Source organism: Schistocerca piceifrons, chromosome 5, assembly GCF_021461385.2.
Source record: "Schistocerca piceifrons isolate TAMUIC-IGC-003096 chromosome 5, iqSchPice1.1, whole genome shotgun sequence".
NCBI lineage: Eukaryota > Metazoa > Arthropoda > Insecta > Orthoptera > Acrididae > Schistocerca > Schistocerca piceifrons.
Window position 1 is genome coordinate 626,139,821 of NC_060142.1, and position 18,865 is coordinate 626,158,685.

Genomic DNA, 18,865 nt, shown 5'->3' on the forward strand with positions numbered 1-18,865 from the left:
AACCCTCAATATCTTCAACAAACGCACCGCACAACAGGACTGAACACATGCTGACAGTGTGATGTTTGCATGATGTAATCCTCAACCACACAGATGCACTCCCTGAGCACAATTGTTTAATAAAGATAGTACAATATCACTAATTAAAAAACAGGTAGCAAATACATTACACCATATATGGACCCTGCAGTCGATATTATCCACATGAAACTCTCATTTCCACAAATAACCTATATCTCAAAAACCAGAGCCAATTTGGAAAAAGTACAAATATACTCGGAATGAGTATCATAACAATATCCCATTTTCATTCAAACTTCCCTGGCAACGAAAAAAAAATTTTATTTTGTAGAGCTGTGTAATCGTTTATATAGTTTGCCAAATATATTGGGTCTTTTATTAGAGTCCCTTCCTCTTTGATTTTCAAGTTTGACAGATTCATTTTCCTGGTACCAGTTTCCTGCTTTACAATCTTTCATACTGACTTATTTTTGTTTTCAGCAAATAGCACCAGTTTGGAGTCATGAGCTCTCTTTGCTGCGAGCAGAATTTTCCTATATGTTTTCCTGTATCTTTTATAAAAGAGTGAGAAAGCAGGATTAGTTTGGCTGTGTTTATTGGAGCTCAGGTACTTTAGTGTTTCAGACGATTTTTTGATGCCTTTTGTGACCAACTTTTTTTTCCTGTTGTTGGTAATGGACATAATACTTTAGGAAATGTTTCTTCAAAATTTAATTTAAACAATGTCATGAAATTTTTGAATTTTTCATTTGCATCTACCTCTGAGTCTACTGAGTCCCATGTTTGTCCTGCTATCTGTTTGGCAAACTCATGTCTATTTTTTTTAGAAAAAATTCGTCTGTAAATATGCATTTTCTTTGTTTCTTCTGGAGCCACTTTTATATTAATGATTTGAGCTGAGTGATCAGATAATCCTAGCTCTGCTACCACCACCTCACAGTTTTCTTTGCCTAAATCTGTTAATACCTGATCAACAGCTGTCTTTGAGTATTTTGTTATTGTTGTTGCACTGTTAACCATTGGAACCACATTGAAACTTTGAGCAAGCCTTAGTAATGAGTCCCATGTAGCATCAGGATTCAGTTTATCTACGTTTAGGTCTCCACATATGAGAATGTGGTTCTTTGGAGTGGGTATCTTGTCAAGAACATGATTAAGTTTGGAGAAAAATATGTTGAAGTCTCCACTAGGAGATATGTATATACATAAGATAAATTCCTACACCTGTATTGGTCCCTGATTTCAACTGCTACCAGTTCAAAATGTTGTTCTTCTCTGATTACACTTAAATCGCTTCTGGTCTTATAAATACAACACCCTCCACACTTCATAGAAGTCCTACAGTATGCACATGCTAAATTATAAGACTGCAAGACTAATTGATTAATTTCAGCTTCATTGCACCAATGCTCAGTGAGACAAACAACTGAGCACTCTGTAGACTCCAGCTCCACTTCTAGCTGTTGGGTCTTATTTGCTAGGGAACATATATTTTGGTGAACAACTGTTATGTAATTTTTGCCAACACTATTTGCATTCTCACTTTTTTTCATTTTAATGTTGTTCTGTGTTGGTTCAACTGCTACCTTATTACGATTACACTTGCATTTTTTGTTTGCATATGGTATTCTTGGATAGTCACCCCCCTGCAGACTGTATTAGTTTCCCTTATTTTTTATAATTTTACATAAGTCCAGGAGCATTTTGCTGAAAGTCATTGCACGTAGTCTGTTTATGTGCAGGCCATCCCTACCAAGACATTTGTCATTGAGAAATTTATTTGGGTCCACAAATACAACACCAAGTTCATCACACTGTTACCTGATGCCAGTGTTTATTTTGTTTATATACACGTTACTCACCGATCTTCTTTGTAGAATTCCGTTGATAACAATTCTGGAGCTTGTAAACAAACCTTTGGCTGACCGAATTACATTATGAATATCATTTATGATTTCTTCTTGTCTGCTGCTTCTAATAGAGTTGGTCTCTACGTGAATTATCATGCCTTTAAAATTTGTGTTGGAATCATTGTTGTTTTGGTTGGATTTTTCCGTGTTCCTAATGTTGTTGAAATGTTTCACAATCTGCTGTGGTCGGATTCCAGGGCGAACATCGACTTTACAGTTCGGAACCACTACATTTTTTAACACGGAATCACCAATAACAAAGAAATCACTTTTGTCGATCTATTTTGCTGGATTGCTTTCATATTTATCTTTTTTCTTATACATCACAGTTTTCCAGTTATATTTGCTTATAGATTTACCGCATGATTCGTTTTCCACCACTGTTCTCACTGGGATTTGCACATGCCAGTTTACACAGGTTTGTTTACTTCTCGGTAACGGAGTTTGCATGCAGGAGTTTATGGAATTACCACATGTTTCGCTTCCTGACACTGTTTTTGCCGGAATATGCACATGAAGTTCTCACGGTTTTGTTTTTTGCTCAGTAACGGAGTTTGCGCACAAGAGTCCTCACATTTGTTTGTTTTGTTCTGTTATGGGTTTCCACATACGCAGCTTGCCGATTTGCTTTTTAGCTTTGCGTTTTCTTCTTTCAGAGACTGAATCTCTTTTTTGAGAATTCCGATATCACTTTGTAGCCATTTAATTATTTCTTCTTTTGCCTTTATGGTACTTACAAGTTCTGATGTTTTCCACTGCAAACAGTCAGTGCATGTCCACGGAACTTCGTCCCTAACGAATTTCAGGTTCACTTTTGCGAACTTCTCATCAAGCCAAAAATTGCACTTTACATATAAGATTCCTTTTATCACACATTTTCTGCATTGCTTACATGTAGAACTTCTGGTTTTTTCCTTTTTGGTAGAGACAGACGTGTCGTTACACTTTTCATTTGGCGCCGTCTTGGATACTGATTCATTTACAAATGATGAAAAAGAATACATATTGATGTAAAGTTACATAATTATTGGAAAGTCAATCCTCCTACATGCATTTATGCTGAATAACACTGTCTTTAGCAGTCTTGGCTAACAATTCGCAAACATCAGTCAACATAGATCCAGTTGACAGCTGCTTGAGTACGTAATGCAACTATATTAAAAAAAAGTAGCTAAAGTTACTGTTCCCATGATGTGGAACCCACAGTGAGGAAGCATGCATATGTTGCAATAAAATTGTAAAATCAGTCAAATGAACAGCATGAAGCACTAATGTTGGCAAAATGCAAAGTACCAATGCACTATGCAGAATCTGTAACTACAGGATCTACACAGCAGGGCAGGTACATTGTGGTGGCAGCCTATGAGCACAGTGGCTCCGTCTCTTAGGGTGCATCTCATCTGTGCTGTGGAGGAAGCCTGGCAAGACAGCCACATTAGAATGATCCATGAAAAAGGTGGGCCATCTAACAGGGCAGAAGATACTAACATATAGTAAGCTATAATGGGTATGGGAACAGTAAATTTAACTTCTCATCTTGAATTTAGTTACATTACATGTACATTACATTGGGTTAATCTTAGGAAAGTTGAATGTTTGGGCTTCACTACCATTTAAAGGGCTTATTTTTGTTAGATGTAGTTCTGCATTTCCAAACTGTTATATACTTTTGCATTATATTTCATATTATTACATGTTCAAGTGGAATCCATTAATTCTGAACTAGTATGATCAGTATTTCAGCGTTACTGTTGCCTGGTCATCAGTTTTTGTCAGCTAATGATCCTAACTCTACATCCTTATCCACAATATGCTAAGACCTGTTTCAGTTGTCCTCACTCCACAAAACAAGACAGGTTGTTATACTTTCTGATATTACACCTTCATCCTTTTTACTATTAAACTGAAAAGCAAATTTTAATGTTATCTTCTGTTTTATTCCAGTTCATTGCCACTCATCTGTGCTTACCCAAATGGTTCATCCAGTATATGCCATCCATTATATGTTTGACTTTTGTAATAAAACTATACTTTGTGATACTTACATAACATTTAATCCAGTGTTAGTTGTAAATTTGTTCTTTCACAGCTTACATTTTATTTCTGATCTATGTTGGTTTTATGTTAATATTGTACCACACCAGTTAATGGATGCAAATATATCTTACGTCTTATGTTTTGATTATTGACTAACAACACTCCCTGTAATGTTCAATGCTACCTAACAACCATCCATTTCATGCTGTCAACATGACTTTCTCCTCCATAAAAGTAGCATGAATGTATCTTTGTCAAGTTGTTCATGACTATCTGACATACAGGTCATTGCAATGTATAGTTGTTCGTAAAGTTACTCTTCGACTTCACATCTATGTTTAATGCTAGAGGCACTTACTAATCTTCATTTACTGCTTAGATAGCTTAAACGCCACATTCAATTTGCTGCTGGTTCCCATATAGGCAACGGCACTGTTAAAAATGCCTACATGAGTTGAGATTTGTGTTCTGTTCAGTCTATATGCTTAGCCTCATGAGCTCTTTACTAAAGTTTGATTTAAATGTAAGTAAGACATCAACTGAAATTTCAGTGTATGGATAACTAAGGCGCATACTAATATTATTATGTAACAGTGGAAAATCCAGGATGGAATGTATCAATATTATGAAAAGGAAAGTTGCTACTCACCACATAGCAGACGTGTTGAGTCACAGATAGGCACAACAAAAATACTCCCACAATTAAAGCTTGCGAAGTGCTGCAGGTCAGACGGAGAGCAGGGGAGAGGTGGTGGTGGGGGAGAAGAGATAGTAGCACTGCATTGTGCTGGAATGGGAATAGGGCAGGGGCTGGATAGGCAAGGGCAGTGACTAATAAAGGTTAGGCCAGGAGGGTTACAGGCACATAGGATGTAATGCAGGGAAAGTTCCCACATGCGCAATTCAGGAAAGGTGGTGTTGGTGAGGAGGATCCATATGGCACAAGCTGTGAAGCAGTCATTGAAATGAAGGATATCATAATGAGATTTTCACTCTGCAGCGGAGTGTGTGCTGATATGAAACTTCCTGGCAGATTAAAACTGTGTGCCCGACTGAGACTCGAACTCGGGACCTTTGCCTTTCGCGGGCAAGTGCTCTACCATCTGAGCTACCAAAGCACGACTCACGCCCGGTCCTCACAGCTTTACGTCTGCCAGTATCTCGTCTCCTACCTTCCAAACTCTCCTGCGGAGAGCTTCTGTAAAGTTTGGAAGGTAGGAGACGAGATACTGGCAGACGTAAAGCTGTGAGGACCAGGCGTGAGTTGTGCTTTGGTAGCTCAGATGGTAGAGCACTTGCCCGCGAAAGGCAAAGGTCCCGAGTTCGAGTCTCAGTCGGGCACACAGTTTTAATCTGCCAGGAAGTTTCAAGGATATCATGTTTGTCAGCATGTTCAACAAGAGGGTGGTCCACATGTTTCTTGGCCACAGTTTGTCGCTGTCCATTCATATGGATAGACAACTTGTTGGTTGTTAAGCATACATAGAATGCAACACAGTGGTTGCAGCGTAGCTTGTAGATCACATGCCTCACCACCATTCCCCAAATCCCTCAACATGCAAACTAACCTTACATCTGCAGGAAAAAAATGCAGTCCATCTTCTAGAAACTGATCTTGACCTTATAATTCTACCTGTGGTCAAAGGCTCCACCATTGTTCTTTTGGACCGCAAGAATTACCTGGCGGAAGGACTCTGCCAGGTGTCAGGTACTTCCACCTACAAACCTTGCCACAGTCATCCCATTCCAGAAATCCAGCAGGATCTCCAGTCACTACTCAAATCCTTACGCCCATCCCAGAACTTCTCCCCGGAGTCCATTTGTATAATCACCCCTACCACTCGATGCACTCTCTCTTCCTAAAGTCCATAAACCAAACGACCCAGGATGCCCCATTTTGGCTGGTTACTGTGCCCCCACTGAGAGAATCTCTGCTCTTGTAGAGCAACACTGTCAATCTATTACCTGGAATCTGCCCTCCTATATAAAAGATACCAACTATTTCCTCCACTGACTCTCCATGGTTCCTATCCCTTTACCACAAGGTGCCCTGCCCATAACTGTTGATGCCACCTCCTTTTACACTAACATTCCTAATCCCCATAGCCCTACCGCTATTGAACACTATCTTTCTCAATGCCCGACATATTCAAAACCAACAACCTCCTTCCTAGTTGCTGTGACCAACTATATTCTCACCTGCAATTACCTCTTCTTTGAAGGTATTACTTACAAACAAATCTGGGGAATGGCTATGGGCACCCACATGGCACCAGCCTATGCCAACCTATTCATGGGCCTTCTAGAGGAACCCTTCCTAAAAATCCAGAATCCTTTAACTCCTCACTTGGTTCATATTCATTGATGACATCTGTGTTATCTGGATCAAGGGTGAGGACACCCTATCCACATTCCTCCAGAACCTCGACGACGTCTCCCCCATTTGCTTCACCTGGTCGTACTCAACCCAACGAACCACCTTCGTAGATGTTGACCTCCACCTTAAGGTGGCTAGCAATACCTCTACTTCGACAGCTGCCATGCTTTCTGTACCAAGAAGTCCTTTCTGTACAGCCAAGCCACCCGTGGTCATCGCATCTGCAGTGACGAGCAGTACCTCTTGAAATATATCGAGGGTCTCACTGAAGCATTGCACAAAAACAAATCTCCCATGCCTTAACTTTCCAGTCTCCCACCACCTTCCAAAGTCCCACCATCTGGTCACAGAGGAGCATTCCCCTTGTAACTCAGGAGCACCCAGGACTGGAGCAACTGAATTACATTCTCCACCTAGGTTTTGATTACCTCTCATCATGCCCTGAAATGAGGAATGTTCTGCCCACTATCCTTCACACACCTTCCACAGTGGTATTCAGTCAGCCCCGAACCTACACAATATACTTGTCCATCCTTACACAATCCCTGCTCCCAATCCCTTACCTCATGTCTCATACCCCTGTAATAGACGTAGATGCAAGACCTGTCCCATACATCCTCCCACCACCATCTGGTCACTAACATGACCTATCTGATCACAGGCCAGGGCTGTATGTGAAACCAGTCATGTGATCTACAAGCTAAGCTGCAACCACTGTGCTACAGTCTATGTAGGCTTGACAACCAACAAGCTGTCTGTCCGTATGTATGGCCACTGACAAACTGTGGCCAAGAAACAAGTGGACCAACCTCTTGCTGGACATGCTGACAAACATGATATCCTTCATTTCGCTGACTGCTTCACAGCATGTGCCATATGGATCCTTCTCATCAACACCACCTTTCCTGAATTGCTCAAGTGGGAACTTTCCTTGCAATACATCCTATGGTCCCGTAACCCTTCTGGCCTCAACCTTCGTTAGTCACTGTCCTCACCTATTCAGCCCCTGTCCTGTTCCCATTTGGGCACTTTGCAGCCGCCACTCCACCATCACACCCAGTCTTTCCATTTCTCTCCTTTTTCCACTACTCTCCACCACCACCACCACCACCACCACCACCCACCACCACCACCACCACCACCCACCACCACCACCACCACCACCACCACCACCACCTGTCCCCCACTCTCTGTTTGACCTGCAGCACTTCACTGTCTGCCACCCCATGGCTGAAACCTTTAATTGTAAGAGTTTTTTTGTTGGGTCTATCTGCAACTCACCATCTCCGCTATATGGTAGTAGCAACTTCCCTTTTCGTAATGTTGTTATGTACATATTTTTTATCATTAATTCCCATATACAATTTATTCCACAGCTTTTAAAAACCATAATGCTTAAGAATTATGTGATCAAGACCTGTTTACATTTCAGAGCTGTGGCAAATCTGAGTTGTGACATGCCTCTACCATAGATGTATTTCTCCATCAAATAGTGGGTCACAGAGGATCATTGCAGTCAGTTGAATGAAGCTACTTATTTTACTAATTCAATTTTGAAACGTGTGTGCTGACCTCATCATCTGACAAGTAGATAATTTTTCTACTGCAGTGTGGTTGTTATTTCATTTTGGACTGTTTTTTCTCATAGAAATAAAATAATTACATTGGTATCCAAAGTGCGAGTGAAATTTTACTAGCTGCATAGAAATAGAAAAAGAAATTGTGTTATCAGACACCATGTTATTAATTTTTTGTTAGTTCAATAGCCTTAAACTTCAGGCATATTTTATGGGAAGTAAATGATAGCAAAAATGCTAAGCGTGTGTAGTTATAGTTACAAAGTTGGAAATGCTAGCACATGGATAAAATTAGCATCCAGTTTTGGCATAAATAGCATCTATTTTTGGTAATAAAGGTGTGTGTGTGTGTGTGTGTGTGTGTGTGTGTGTGTGTGTGTGTGTGTGTGTGTGTGTGTGTAAAATGGAGAGACAAATTTAAAACTTTCCCATGCTATATGCTGGAATATAAAACTGACAGAAAAAAGTGGAAGAATCGGTATTGGTGATAAAGCAGTAACAAAAGAGAAAATATACTTTCATCTCTGTAATAGGAGCTCTTAGAGTGGAGTCTTTGCTCATTTTCTTCTTTAGGCACGATTTATGCTTTCAGCAAATGATTGTTTCTGCTGAGAAGGAGCAGCATTTTCTCATCGGTGAACTGTGCGCTTCAGATTTAAGGTGTTTCTTGACATTATCTGTCTTTTCCCCATCCAGTTCGACAACTTCAAAATTGCAGAACATTGCTCTCAAGTCTGTCGCATATGAGCCCTGATTAGTGTATTGCAGAGAACTTTCATGGACCATGAAACCCATGTTAATCGGTGATACAAGTGAAATTGACAAGATGCTTAGAATGGAAATAGTTGAAAGTAACTTATTCACATTACTATCAGTAAGCTCACTGTGTTGCAGACAACAAATAGCACAAGCAAATCAAAATTTTGAATGCCTAGTTGGTGAGAAGCAGTGCAAGGGGAAACAAGCCCTGTGCCTCTCTCAAAGGTCAGCCAGCTTACACTCGTGTCTTGTGTTTGTGCGAAAACAAAATTGACACATTGGTCGCCAATCCCTTGTGCTGTTAAGAGAGTCTTCCTCAAACAATTTCAATGTAAGTGAAGAGAATAACATGCAAGAGGCAAAAAGTGAAGTGCACAAAGTATTTGGTTACGGTTACTGTGCAATTGTTTGCTGAGGTTGGCAACATTGTAAACAAAGTAGTTCAGGCCTGAAACCTACCAGTATCTCATGCACCATAATTCAAAACACCAGCCACATAAAATTTCCATGTTACAGTGTCTGCAGTTTCATCTAATAACATCTTTGGCAAGCAGACAACCAAATGTGTTTCTTGGTTCTAAGATGTTAAATCCTGTGGCTGAGTACTATGTTGCCATACATGGGCTGTATCTTAAAGAGACCATTCAACCACCCACTGTTTGAGGTGAAACTGGAGCTAAACTTTAGAGGGTACTGATTCATCATTGTGTTTGTGCATTTATTTTTCAAATGTGTTCAAGTGATGCAATACCTACCTCTTTCAAGAAGAAAACACTACTCGTACTACTCATTATTAAAGCTGTCAATGGCTCAGAAAGGAGTTCAGTATGTGTCAAAAAATATATAATTTTTTCCCCAATAATAAATGTCTGGCAGGGAGTAAAGCAAGTTCTAACTATCTAACTCTTAACTCTTTTTTTCACAGCTTCTATTTTATAGCAATTTTTTTAAATTTAAAAACTGGTAAGTTGCCTTTAAAAAAAGTAGTTCTAAATGTAATTGTAGGGTGAAATTGGAAAAGTATGTTGATTAATGGTAACTTTAGATTAGTGTGCCATTTAAAAACTTGTAAATGGCCACCGTGTAGCAGCCAACTGCAACTAATGATGTGAACATATCCTGTAAATTGGTCAATTCCACAATATTTTGATTTTAAAAATAAATAAATAAATAAATTAGATCCTTTACAGAACATTTAATTAACTAACACACTGAGAGAATTAAAATGTTATTGGCAAACCTTAAACTTTTTCTACCTTCACATACCACATCTGTTGTTCCTATAGTCACCCATCCTTCTGCAACTTGCACTTCTCTAGTAGTCATTTTGCTGCTTGTCAATTTCATTGTTCACACTTCTGTATTCCCTTTTGCGTCCCGTATTTGCAGCATTTTTATATTGTCTTCTGTCATCAATTAAATATTCAACATATTATGTGTTACCTAAGGATTTCTACTCGGGCTTCTCTTTTTGCATATTTGTTCCTCTGTCACCTTCACAATTTCATCTCTCGGAGCTACCCATTATACATAATGTAATATGTGTAAGAGACACACACACACACACACACACACACACACACACCTCTGGCAGCTGAAGCCAGACTACCTTAACATTGTTCCGTAAAATATAAAGGACTTACAAGAACTGTTTTGTCAATCCAGATGGCACTAGTATATGTTGTTAATATGCTTTGAAACTAGAAACATTTGTTGAAATGAGAAGCAATGACAGTGGATTTTGACACCAAAGAACTGCAGATAATGTCAAAAATCGAGAGAATGGAGACACACACACACACACACACACACACACACACACACACACACACAGTTAGAGAGAGAGAGAGAGAGAGAGAGAGAGAGAGAGAGAGTTAGAGAGAGAGAGAGTTAGAGAGAGAGAGAGTTAGAGAGAGAGTTAGAGAGAGAGAGAGTTAGAGAGAGAGAGAGAGAGAGAGAGAGAGAGAGAGAGAGAGAGAGAGAGACGGCAATGAATTAATAAATCTCAGTAAGTTAAAACTTTCTGCCATGTAACATAAGCCTGAACTCCTGGCTGTCATCAGCAGGGCTCTTTCAGTGCCAGAGTACGGCTCATGATCTCAGTAAAAATTTTAAGTTGCAACCAGATCATACCCTTAAACATTTATATCCTTTGATCAGCTTTAATATTAAATTACGAAAGTCACTTGAAGATGTAAGGCAGTATTCAGTCACCGCATTATTAAGACGTACAGAATGTCACGTTTTTGAGTGCAGTGACTTTGGACAGACCACCATAGAAAGAAAAGCTAACAAACATGTAGAGTGTATGATAATTTAGTAATTAACAAGGCTATATGTCAGGAGAAGAAAAATTCATCCGGTTGAAATCATTAGCCTTGAAGAAAGTTACATGCTTTAACACACCAGACAAAAACTGTCACTTTCATGCCTCAAGCCAACTCCCAGTGCCCTTTGGCTCATTTAAAGTTTGTTCATTAATGGTTGAGATGGACCTGCATTCACTGACAGTTTATGTTGTGGTTAAATCTGATTGTCACTTACAACATGTGGAACTCATCTCTGGTTCCTGTAGGTTGGGATCTTTCTTTAACCACTGTTATATGTCTGTGAGTGATACACAATTATGCATAGATATACTAGACATTCAGCATTGATACACCAGCAAATCTGGTGTCTTCATTCTTGGTGTGGTTATTAGCTTGCCCAAACATGATAACTTTTTCTGTCCTGTGTCTGCATCTACTCACCTTATTGTGCTTATTCCATGTAATTGAGTGGCACAAACACACCACTTCACTGTCATGACTTATGTCAACATTGGATGATCACTTCACAATGTTGTAACACTTCAGGAGGCAGATAAGTAAGGAAAGGCGCTAACACTCCCTTGCTGCCTTGAGAAGTGAGTGCTCGTGATAAAATGGGGCAGTGAAATTTAATTATGTAATACAGGGGAAGTGCAAACATTGTGCTCCCTGCAAGGGAATGACCATTGTTAGATTCAGCATAGCGTTAGTTGTGAGCTTATATACATGGGCACAGTGCTTAAAACAGTGAGTAGCTCTTTTTAAATCTTTTTTACGTTCTGTTGGGCCTGCAGCATAGTAAATAGAAATCAGTTAAAAGGAGCATGAGGACTGGGATAAGAACTTTTAAGCAATGGCCACACACACCCAGATCAATTTACAACAGGTCTTTGCAGGATGCCTATATGTTGTTGGAATGCAGTGGTGTCTTACGAAGCTTTGCGCACTTCAGAGCTCTGAACACAATGAAAAAATTCAGTTTACAACAGTAACATTGCAATACCTTTCTTGCAGAAGATTATGGACATTCAAAAGACATAGAGTGAGAAGCAGAGGTGCAAAACTTTGCATGTTAACTATTATTCAGTTAAAGTCACTCAAATTATGCCACTGGCAAATGTCTCGCAAAGTTTCAAATGTGAATGAAAATGAAACGGTCTTACGGTTCATTGCAGATGTTAAGGTGTCATCGTTGTTGTGTAATATTGTAGGCACGCCTTGATCAGCAGTGACCAATTATGAAGCAGGATCCTGATGTTATTGGAGTCTCTTACATCTGCTCACACTTGTCATGCTTGTGGTGCCTCACTAGTTATAATTTTGTCTCACATATGCCCAAGGTTTTATGCTGCATACCAATTGGGTTCGTTCACTTCAAAGTCTCACATCCAAATACGTCTTTAGCACACTCTCTCACTGAGCGAGGTGGCGCAGTGGTTAGCACACTGGACTCGCATTCGGGAGGACGACGGTTCAATCCCATCTCCGGCCAGCCTGATTTAGGTTTTCCGTGATTTCCCTAAATCGTTTCAGGCAAATGCCGGGATGGTTCCTTTGAAAGGGCACGGCCGATTTCCTTCCCAAACCCGTGCTTGCGCTCCGTCTCTAATGACTTTGTTGTCGACGGGACATTAAACACTAACCACCACCACCACGTCTTTAGCACACTCTGCTCTGATGTTACACTCATGTCCAGAGACAGCACTTCTAGACAAGTTTTTGCTCCCTGCAAGAAATATTGGTTTTTCTAACTTTCCCTACTAGCAATGATCCATAACAATTATATCATAATACAGAATTATTTAGAAAAGTTAAAATATGTATTGCATTTTAATTGACACACAGTATCTAAAGCTGTACAGAATAAAAAATGTAAATCATATTTATGATAAACATAATTGGAAAAAAATTTTATGTAGCTCGTATGTATTATAGTGTCACTAGGTCACTGACAGACTTCAACTCAAAAGATTGTCTTTGAAGTACCAGTGCTCAGAAAGTGGTACCAGACATAGATGTTTTAGTGAAAAATAAAAAAAAATAATAGTCATTGACATCCTGCATTTTTATGTTCAACTTACAAATAAAATGGCCAAGAAATAAAAGTTTATCTCAATTTAAATTTTGCCCTACAAAGCATTCATCAGAAGACTGCTTCAGTCATAATAAATATCATGTTTGTACTTAGTTGCCCAAGTTCTTCACTTCATCAAAATGTTCAGAGGTATGTTTCATTTAATTATCGTTTGTCATTTTATACAGCAGTCTCAGAAAAAAAAATCTGCCACAGAACACATTTGTACAAATATCCATAGTACATAACATTAATGAATGTAAAATTAGACTCATTGACAACAGTTTCTCTTGTGAAGCTACCTTGTTCCAGTTCCTCCTTTCCCCTCACCCCACCTTCCCCCACCATTAGTCACTCCAAGCCAACCCTCTTACTTTGTGCTGTGTCATGACCATGAGCCAGCTCGTAGCTGATCAGCAAGCAGGCCTGATCTCCAATTCTCTGAAATGATGTGTGATCTTTTAAGGGAGTGATGGATTTTTGTCTAGTGGGCTTACAAAGTCATAACACAGCTGCCGAATGATAATGCTGCACTTGTACAAGGGTGCAGCAGTTGATATTCCTTCCCTTTACTTCTGCAAAAGTGCAAAGCATAGGAACCAGTCTGTCAGATATATCCTGCTATGCAGTAGCAAATGAGTCCCTTCATGAAACCATATAATTCTTCTTCTTGTCCTATAATTCTTCTTCTTGTCCTACCTATCCTCCCATGTAACAAATTTCTTGTCTTTTAGTGCTCCATCTTCTCTTTTAGTCTACTGAACTTTCCTGCAATTTGACTACTTCTCTCTTTTAAAATTCAACCGGAAAGGGTTCCAATCATTTTCTGTTAGTATTCAGTCCATCTGTTGCTCTTCCTTGGCCTGATTGATGATTGTGTTGGTTTTCGTGAATCATAATATTCCAGGGTTAGAGTCAACTACTGTCAACCCTGTACCTGTTGACAACAGATGCTTTGTTAAATGGAAAAGTTGAGTGGTTCAGGTTATAGAGAAAAGTGTAGCCCAAAGCATTTAGAATTATTTGTATAAGGAATGTGTCACACATTTCAGATAGGTTACATGCACTGACTTTTTTTCTCCAGTTGCACTTAAAGCTTTTTGATTTCTTGTACTTAAAAATGTACACAAAGTGTTGAACAAAATATTTTCCAGTAACTGTCAGCTCAATTGTATGGGATCAGTTGTGCACTTGTATGTGCATTAGTATTTCATTCCTGTGTCACAATGCTTTGCTTTACTGTAATGTTAACTTTTCTGTAAGACTGTTTTGTACAAAAAAGGGAAGGAGAATTTTTCGAAATAGCTTTTAATGTACTTTCTGTTTCATTGGACTTATTTCATATGCCTGAAGCTTATGGCACTATGTATGTTTTTGCTTAAATCTGTTAACCAGAATCGGTTAATTTATCTCAGTTAAAAAAAAATTCTGCACTTTTTCAGTAGGTTTGGAATTAATTGGGTAAAGTAACACACTTTCCTCCTAGTGACAGAATTCCGTTTCTGTGAGTGGGAGTAGACAATTGTGAAATATTGAGAAATACACCATTCTTTGGAAGGAGGGAGGGAGACGAAACACTTACCATTGTGAAATATTGAGAAATACACCATTCTTTGGAGGGGGGATGAAAAACACTACAAAATATAATTCTAGACATATTTGCATGCTTACATAATATTTTTTTCTTGCTAAAATGGTGAATAATAAGCCAGAAATTATTATTTGCAGCCTTTTTTATCCGTCCATTTTATAAAATGATGTTGAATAAGCCAATTGACTTGAAGGACATGGAGAGTGTTGATTCAGAGTATTACAATTCACTTTTATGGATTAAAGAAAATGATCCAAGTGAATTAGAACTGACATTTTGTGTTGATGAGGAAAGTTTTGGCCACTTTTCACAGCGTGAACTGAAACCTGATGGAGCAAACATTCCTGTTACAAATGAAAATAAAGATGAATATATTAGGTAATTATGTTCATAATTTATGTTCTTAAATGCTTACATAATAAGAGGTTACAGAATAAGAGGTTGCACTGAATAAGTAAAAAGTAACTTCCTGCAAGTTAATGTATACAATTTCAGTGATACTTAACACACTGAAATATTGGATACCTTATGAGTAACTGTGCATTTTGTATTAAATGAAGCCACTGTGAAATTAAATGTGTTTAATTATTGTCAGTAAGAAATTCAGTGATAAAAGTGGCATTTGCTGTAACCTGGAATAAAATTTCTTGCAGATGGAATGCCCTTTTGCAGAATTTCAACAGTCTGGTAATTTCTTCATACACACACTACTATGCACACTAGTGTTACCACTTGACTAAAACTACCTACCTAATGGTGCTGCCTTCTGTATTGTAGCAGTCCAGCAGCACAATGCCTAATACTAAGTCAACATTGATCAATAGTAAGGCAACTCAGGCTATTTATGTAGTACTTTCTCAGTGTTCACTGAGTGGTCGTGAAAGAATCAGTAACAAAGACACCCCTCCCTCAAGTACTATATAGGATTCATAGTTACTGACTTTGGACAACACTCATGAAGTTCATAAATTTAATGAAAATGTATACAATCAGTGACTCATAAGGGATTTTGGTATGCAGCCACAAAAATCTTTGCTTGTTTACATTATCTGACAGGAAGCAAAGCAAATTTCAAATCTAATCAAAACAATTTTTTGACAGCTTCTTTTATTCAACAGATGAATACTTAATTAAACGCTGGTAATGTGTGTAGTTGTTAATTAATTTGTAACAAAATAATTTATTGGAATTATTTAATTTGGATTTAACTTTGCTGAAATGTATCAATAGTTGCTAGAGTGAAAGTAAACATAGAAATATTAAAGTGAAACATATGTTTTGCTGACAGCCTTGTCATACAGTGGAGGTTTGTTTCAAGAGTCCAAGAGCAAATGAATGCATTTTTGAATGGATTTGAAGGTTTGGTGCCTTTGCCATTGGTGAAAATATTTGATGAACATGAACTGGAATTGCTGATGTGTGGAATACAAAACATTGATGTGAAAGACTGGAAACAAAATACTCTTTACAAGGGTGACTACCACCCAAATCATATAACAGTGCAGTGGTTCTGGAGGGTATGTATTTTTTATAAGTTACCCTTTTTTCATTTGGAGCTACATCCTGTTGTTATACAATAAGCTGCTAAAAAAAACTTGATTTAACATTTGCCATTTCATGTGTTGGTGTGTGTGTTGGTGTATGTGTGGTGTGCTGGTTGTGGTTCTAAAATTTTCTCCTGGTGCTGGTGGATGCATATCCTTACTAAAAACATCCATTTTCTGCAGTGTTCTGCACCATATTAATATTGTTGATTACACATGAACATTGTATATTGTTTTAGTCTGTCATTGAATGTCTTCTGTGTAAGGTTATAAAAAAATTGTAATAGGTGAAGAGTATACCAGTGGTAAATAGGGTATTAAACTTTGATTGGGGAGTGTATAGAAACACAATATTGAAAATGAGGTTTGTTAGGTGGCATGTAATAGGAAAGTAGTGACAAAAGACCCATTTTAGTTGTAGACTGATATAAAATTGCTAGAAGATACATTGACTGTTGGACAGCAAAGTTTCAAGATGCAGAACTATAAGAGGTTATGATATCTTTTGACCTGTAAATTATTTCGGTTCTAAGATCCAGACTTTATTGATATACCATATCTTTGCATTTTCACTGTGGTTACTAATACAGCTGGTGTACTCTTCCCCCATTTCCAGGAAATGATATTGTACAAAATAGGGACATAATTTTTAAATGTGTGGTTTTTATTTTGCAGTCTTCTGTATCGTATTTTGTGTGTCCCTCATGCACTGAGTTTATCCAGAGATAAAATATATTCAAGCTTTCTTGTGGAAAAGACATAAGTTCTCCAGTGCTTCCCAAACATTTCCATTAGTGAAAGAAAGTGAAATCTTAGATGTCATCAATTGCTGGCGAAAAATGGAAATAGTCATATATTTAAGTTACCCCTTAGTGTGTGATAGCAAAAGATTCAGTAATTTAGTACTGCTTTCTGTATAATCCTGTAAATGACTGCCATTTCTAAGTTGGTATAGAGTGGTGACAGATTGTAAATCTCGTATGTAATTCCACCTCCAAACGATCCCTTTCATGATGTGTTTCTTATTCCACCTCAGATATTGTGAGGGCTTAAACAAAGTAGCTGTGTTGTAGAGTTCGTAATGTTGCATGCCTTCTACCATTAGGAAAGTGGTTTTCCTTATGCTTTTAAGGGAATGACTGGCGAATCGACTCTCTTGGTACTCCGTGTTTGTGTTTCACTGAAATAGTCACACTGTAACAACATACATGCAATGAGACTGAGGTATTACTCTCAGTTTTAAGGAACCGTTGAGGTTTTTTGTTAATATTTTTATTTACACATTTAGTAATTTTGGTGAATAAAACAATGCGATTTACCTCTGTGGACATGCCTGAGATGCAGACAGATCTGTTCTACAAACACTGTTGGCATGTAAATGATTTAAGGAATAAAGGTAACAACTCACTAAATAGTTTCGGCATTAATTTATTGACAGACATAAAATAAGACGGAGAATTTTGGTGGCTTTTGGACAAATTATGTTAAGGGAAAAGGGAAAAGGGAAAAGGGAAGGGAAGGGAAGGGAAGGGAAGGGAAGGGAAGGGAAGGGAAGGGAAGGGAAGGGAACTATTGATGTCGGCTGCCTTGGGACTTCAAGTGGAATCAGCAGTGATGAGTTAAAATTTGTGCCAAACTGGTATTCGAACTCGGGAGCTCCTGTTTACTAGGCAGTTGCATTAACCGCTGTGCTATCTGGACATAGTCCACACAATTGTGATAAACACTGCATCCGGGTGGCACAGTGGGTAACACAACTGCCTAATAAGCAGGAGATCCTGGATTCAAATCCCGGTCCAGCACACATTTTTGCTCATTGCTGCTGATTCCACATAGTACCGAGGCAGCTGACATCAATAGTTCCTTACCTCTTTCCTTTCTCCCCCTGTCAACTTCAGTTACCATAATACATATCACAGCTGCAGATTCTGTGTGGGGTCTAGTCTTCCGGACATGTCTGAAAGACCAGACGCCACACATTCATATAACATATTTTGGAAAAATCCTTCAGGGAGAGATAGGTAGAATAGAGAAAGACAGAGAAGGTGATGTGAGTGCAGGATGACTGAAATTAAGATTGTGGTGCGAGGTAAAAATAGATGAGAGACAGGGGCTTGCAGTGGTTGGAAGGAAGAACTCCCATCTATCTAAGTATCCAGATGGCATAATTGTGCAGTAGCCAGTGACATTGAGCATATTATGCTAAGCAGCAAATAGTGCCTCTGCTTTTGGCCGCAGTTTGACAGTGGCAATTCATTCAGACGGACAATTGGTTAGTGACCATACGTAAAATAGGACAAAATATTCACATCAAGAAATGAATAGTGGAGCAAGCTAATATGAAATTAAGCCGAAACATTAATGCCAAATGGAGAAATACGTGTAAAATATTAAAGTAGGTGACCCTGCCAGATGTAAGTGGAAATCAAACAAGTATCATGGCTCTGACAATGTTTAAATCAATTAAACAAATGGCATATGGTAAAGTAAATATGCATTTTTTAGTAGTTGCAAAGATGGATTTGAAATATCTCTAGTTATTGTGAAGCAACTACTGACACAATGGTCACACAAATCAAAAATTCATCTTTTTTTAGTTTGTTTTATTAAAGAATGTGACATTCTGAATCGGAGCTCATTTCCTGTTTGAAATTACTGGTGAATAT

General features: G+C 38.5%; 1 protein-coding gene across 6 annotated transcripts in view; it reads left to right on the plus strand.

The window, feature by feature from the left end:
* The window catches only part of LOC124797844 (E3 ubiquitin-protein ligase Nedd-4), a 198,714-nt gene that overhangs the window by 162,788 nt on the left and 17,061 nt on the right, over positions 1-18,865 (plus strand). For all 6 annotated transcript variants that reach the window (XM_047260892.1, XM_047260888.1, XM_047260893.1 and 3 more), the window contains exons 15-16: positions 14,793-15,033; positions 15,944-16,172. In XM_047260892.1, coding sequence (XP_047116848.1) covers positions 14,793-15,033; positions 15,944-16,172 — 470 coding nt within the window. The remainder of the gene's footprint in view (positions 1-14,792; positions 15,034-15,943; positions 16,173-18,865) is intronic.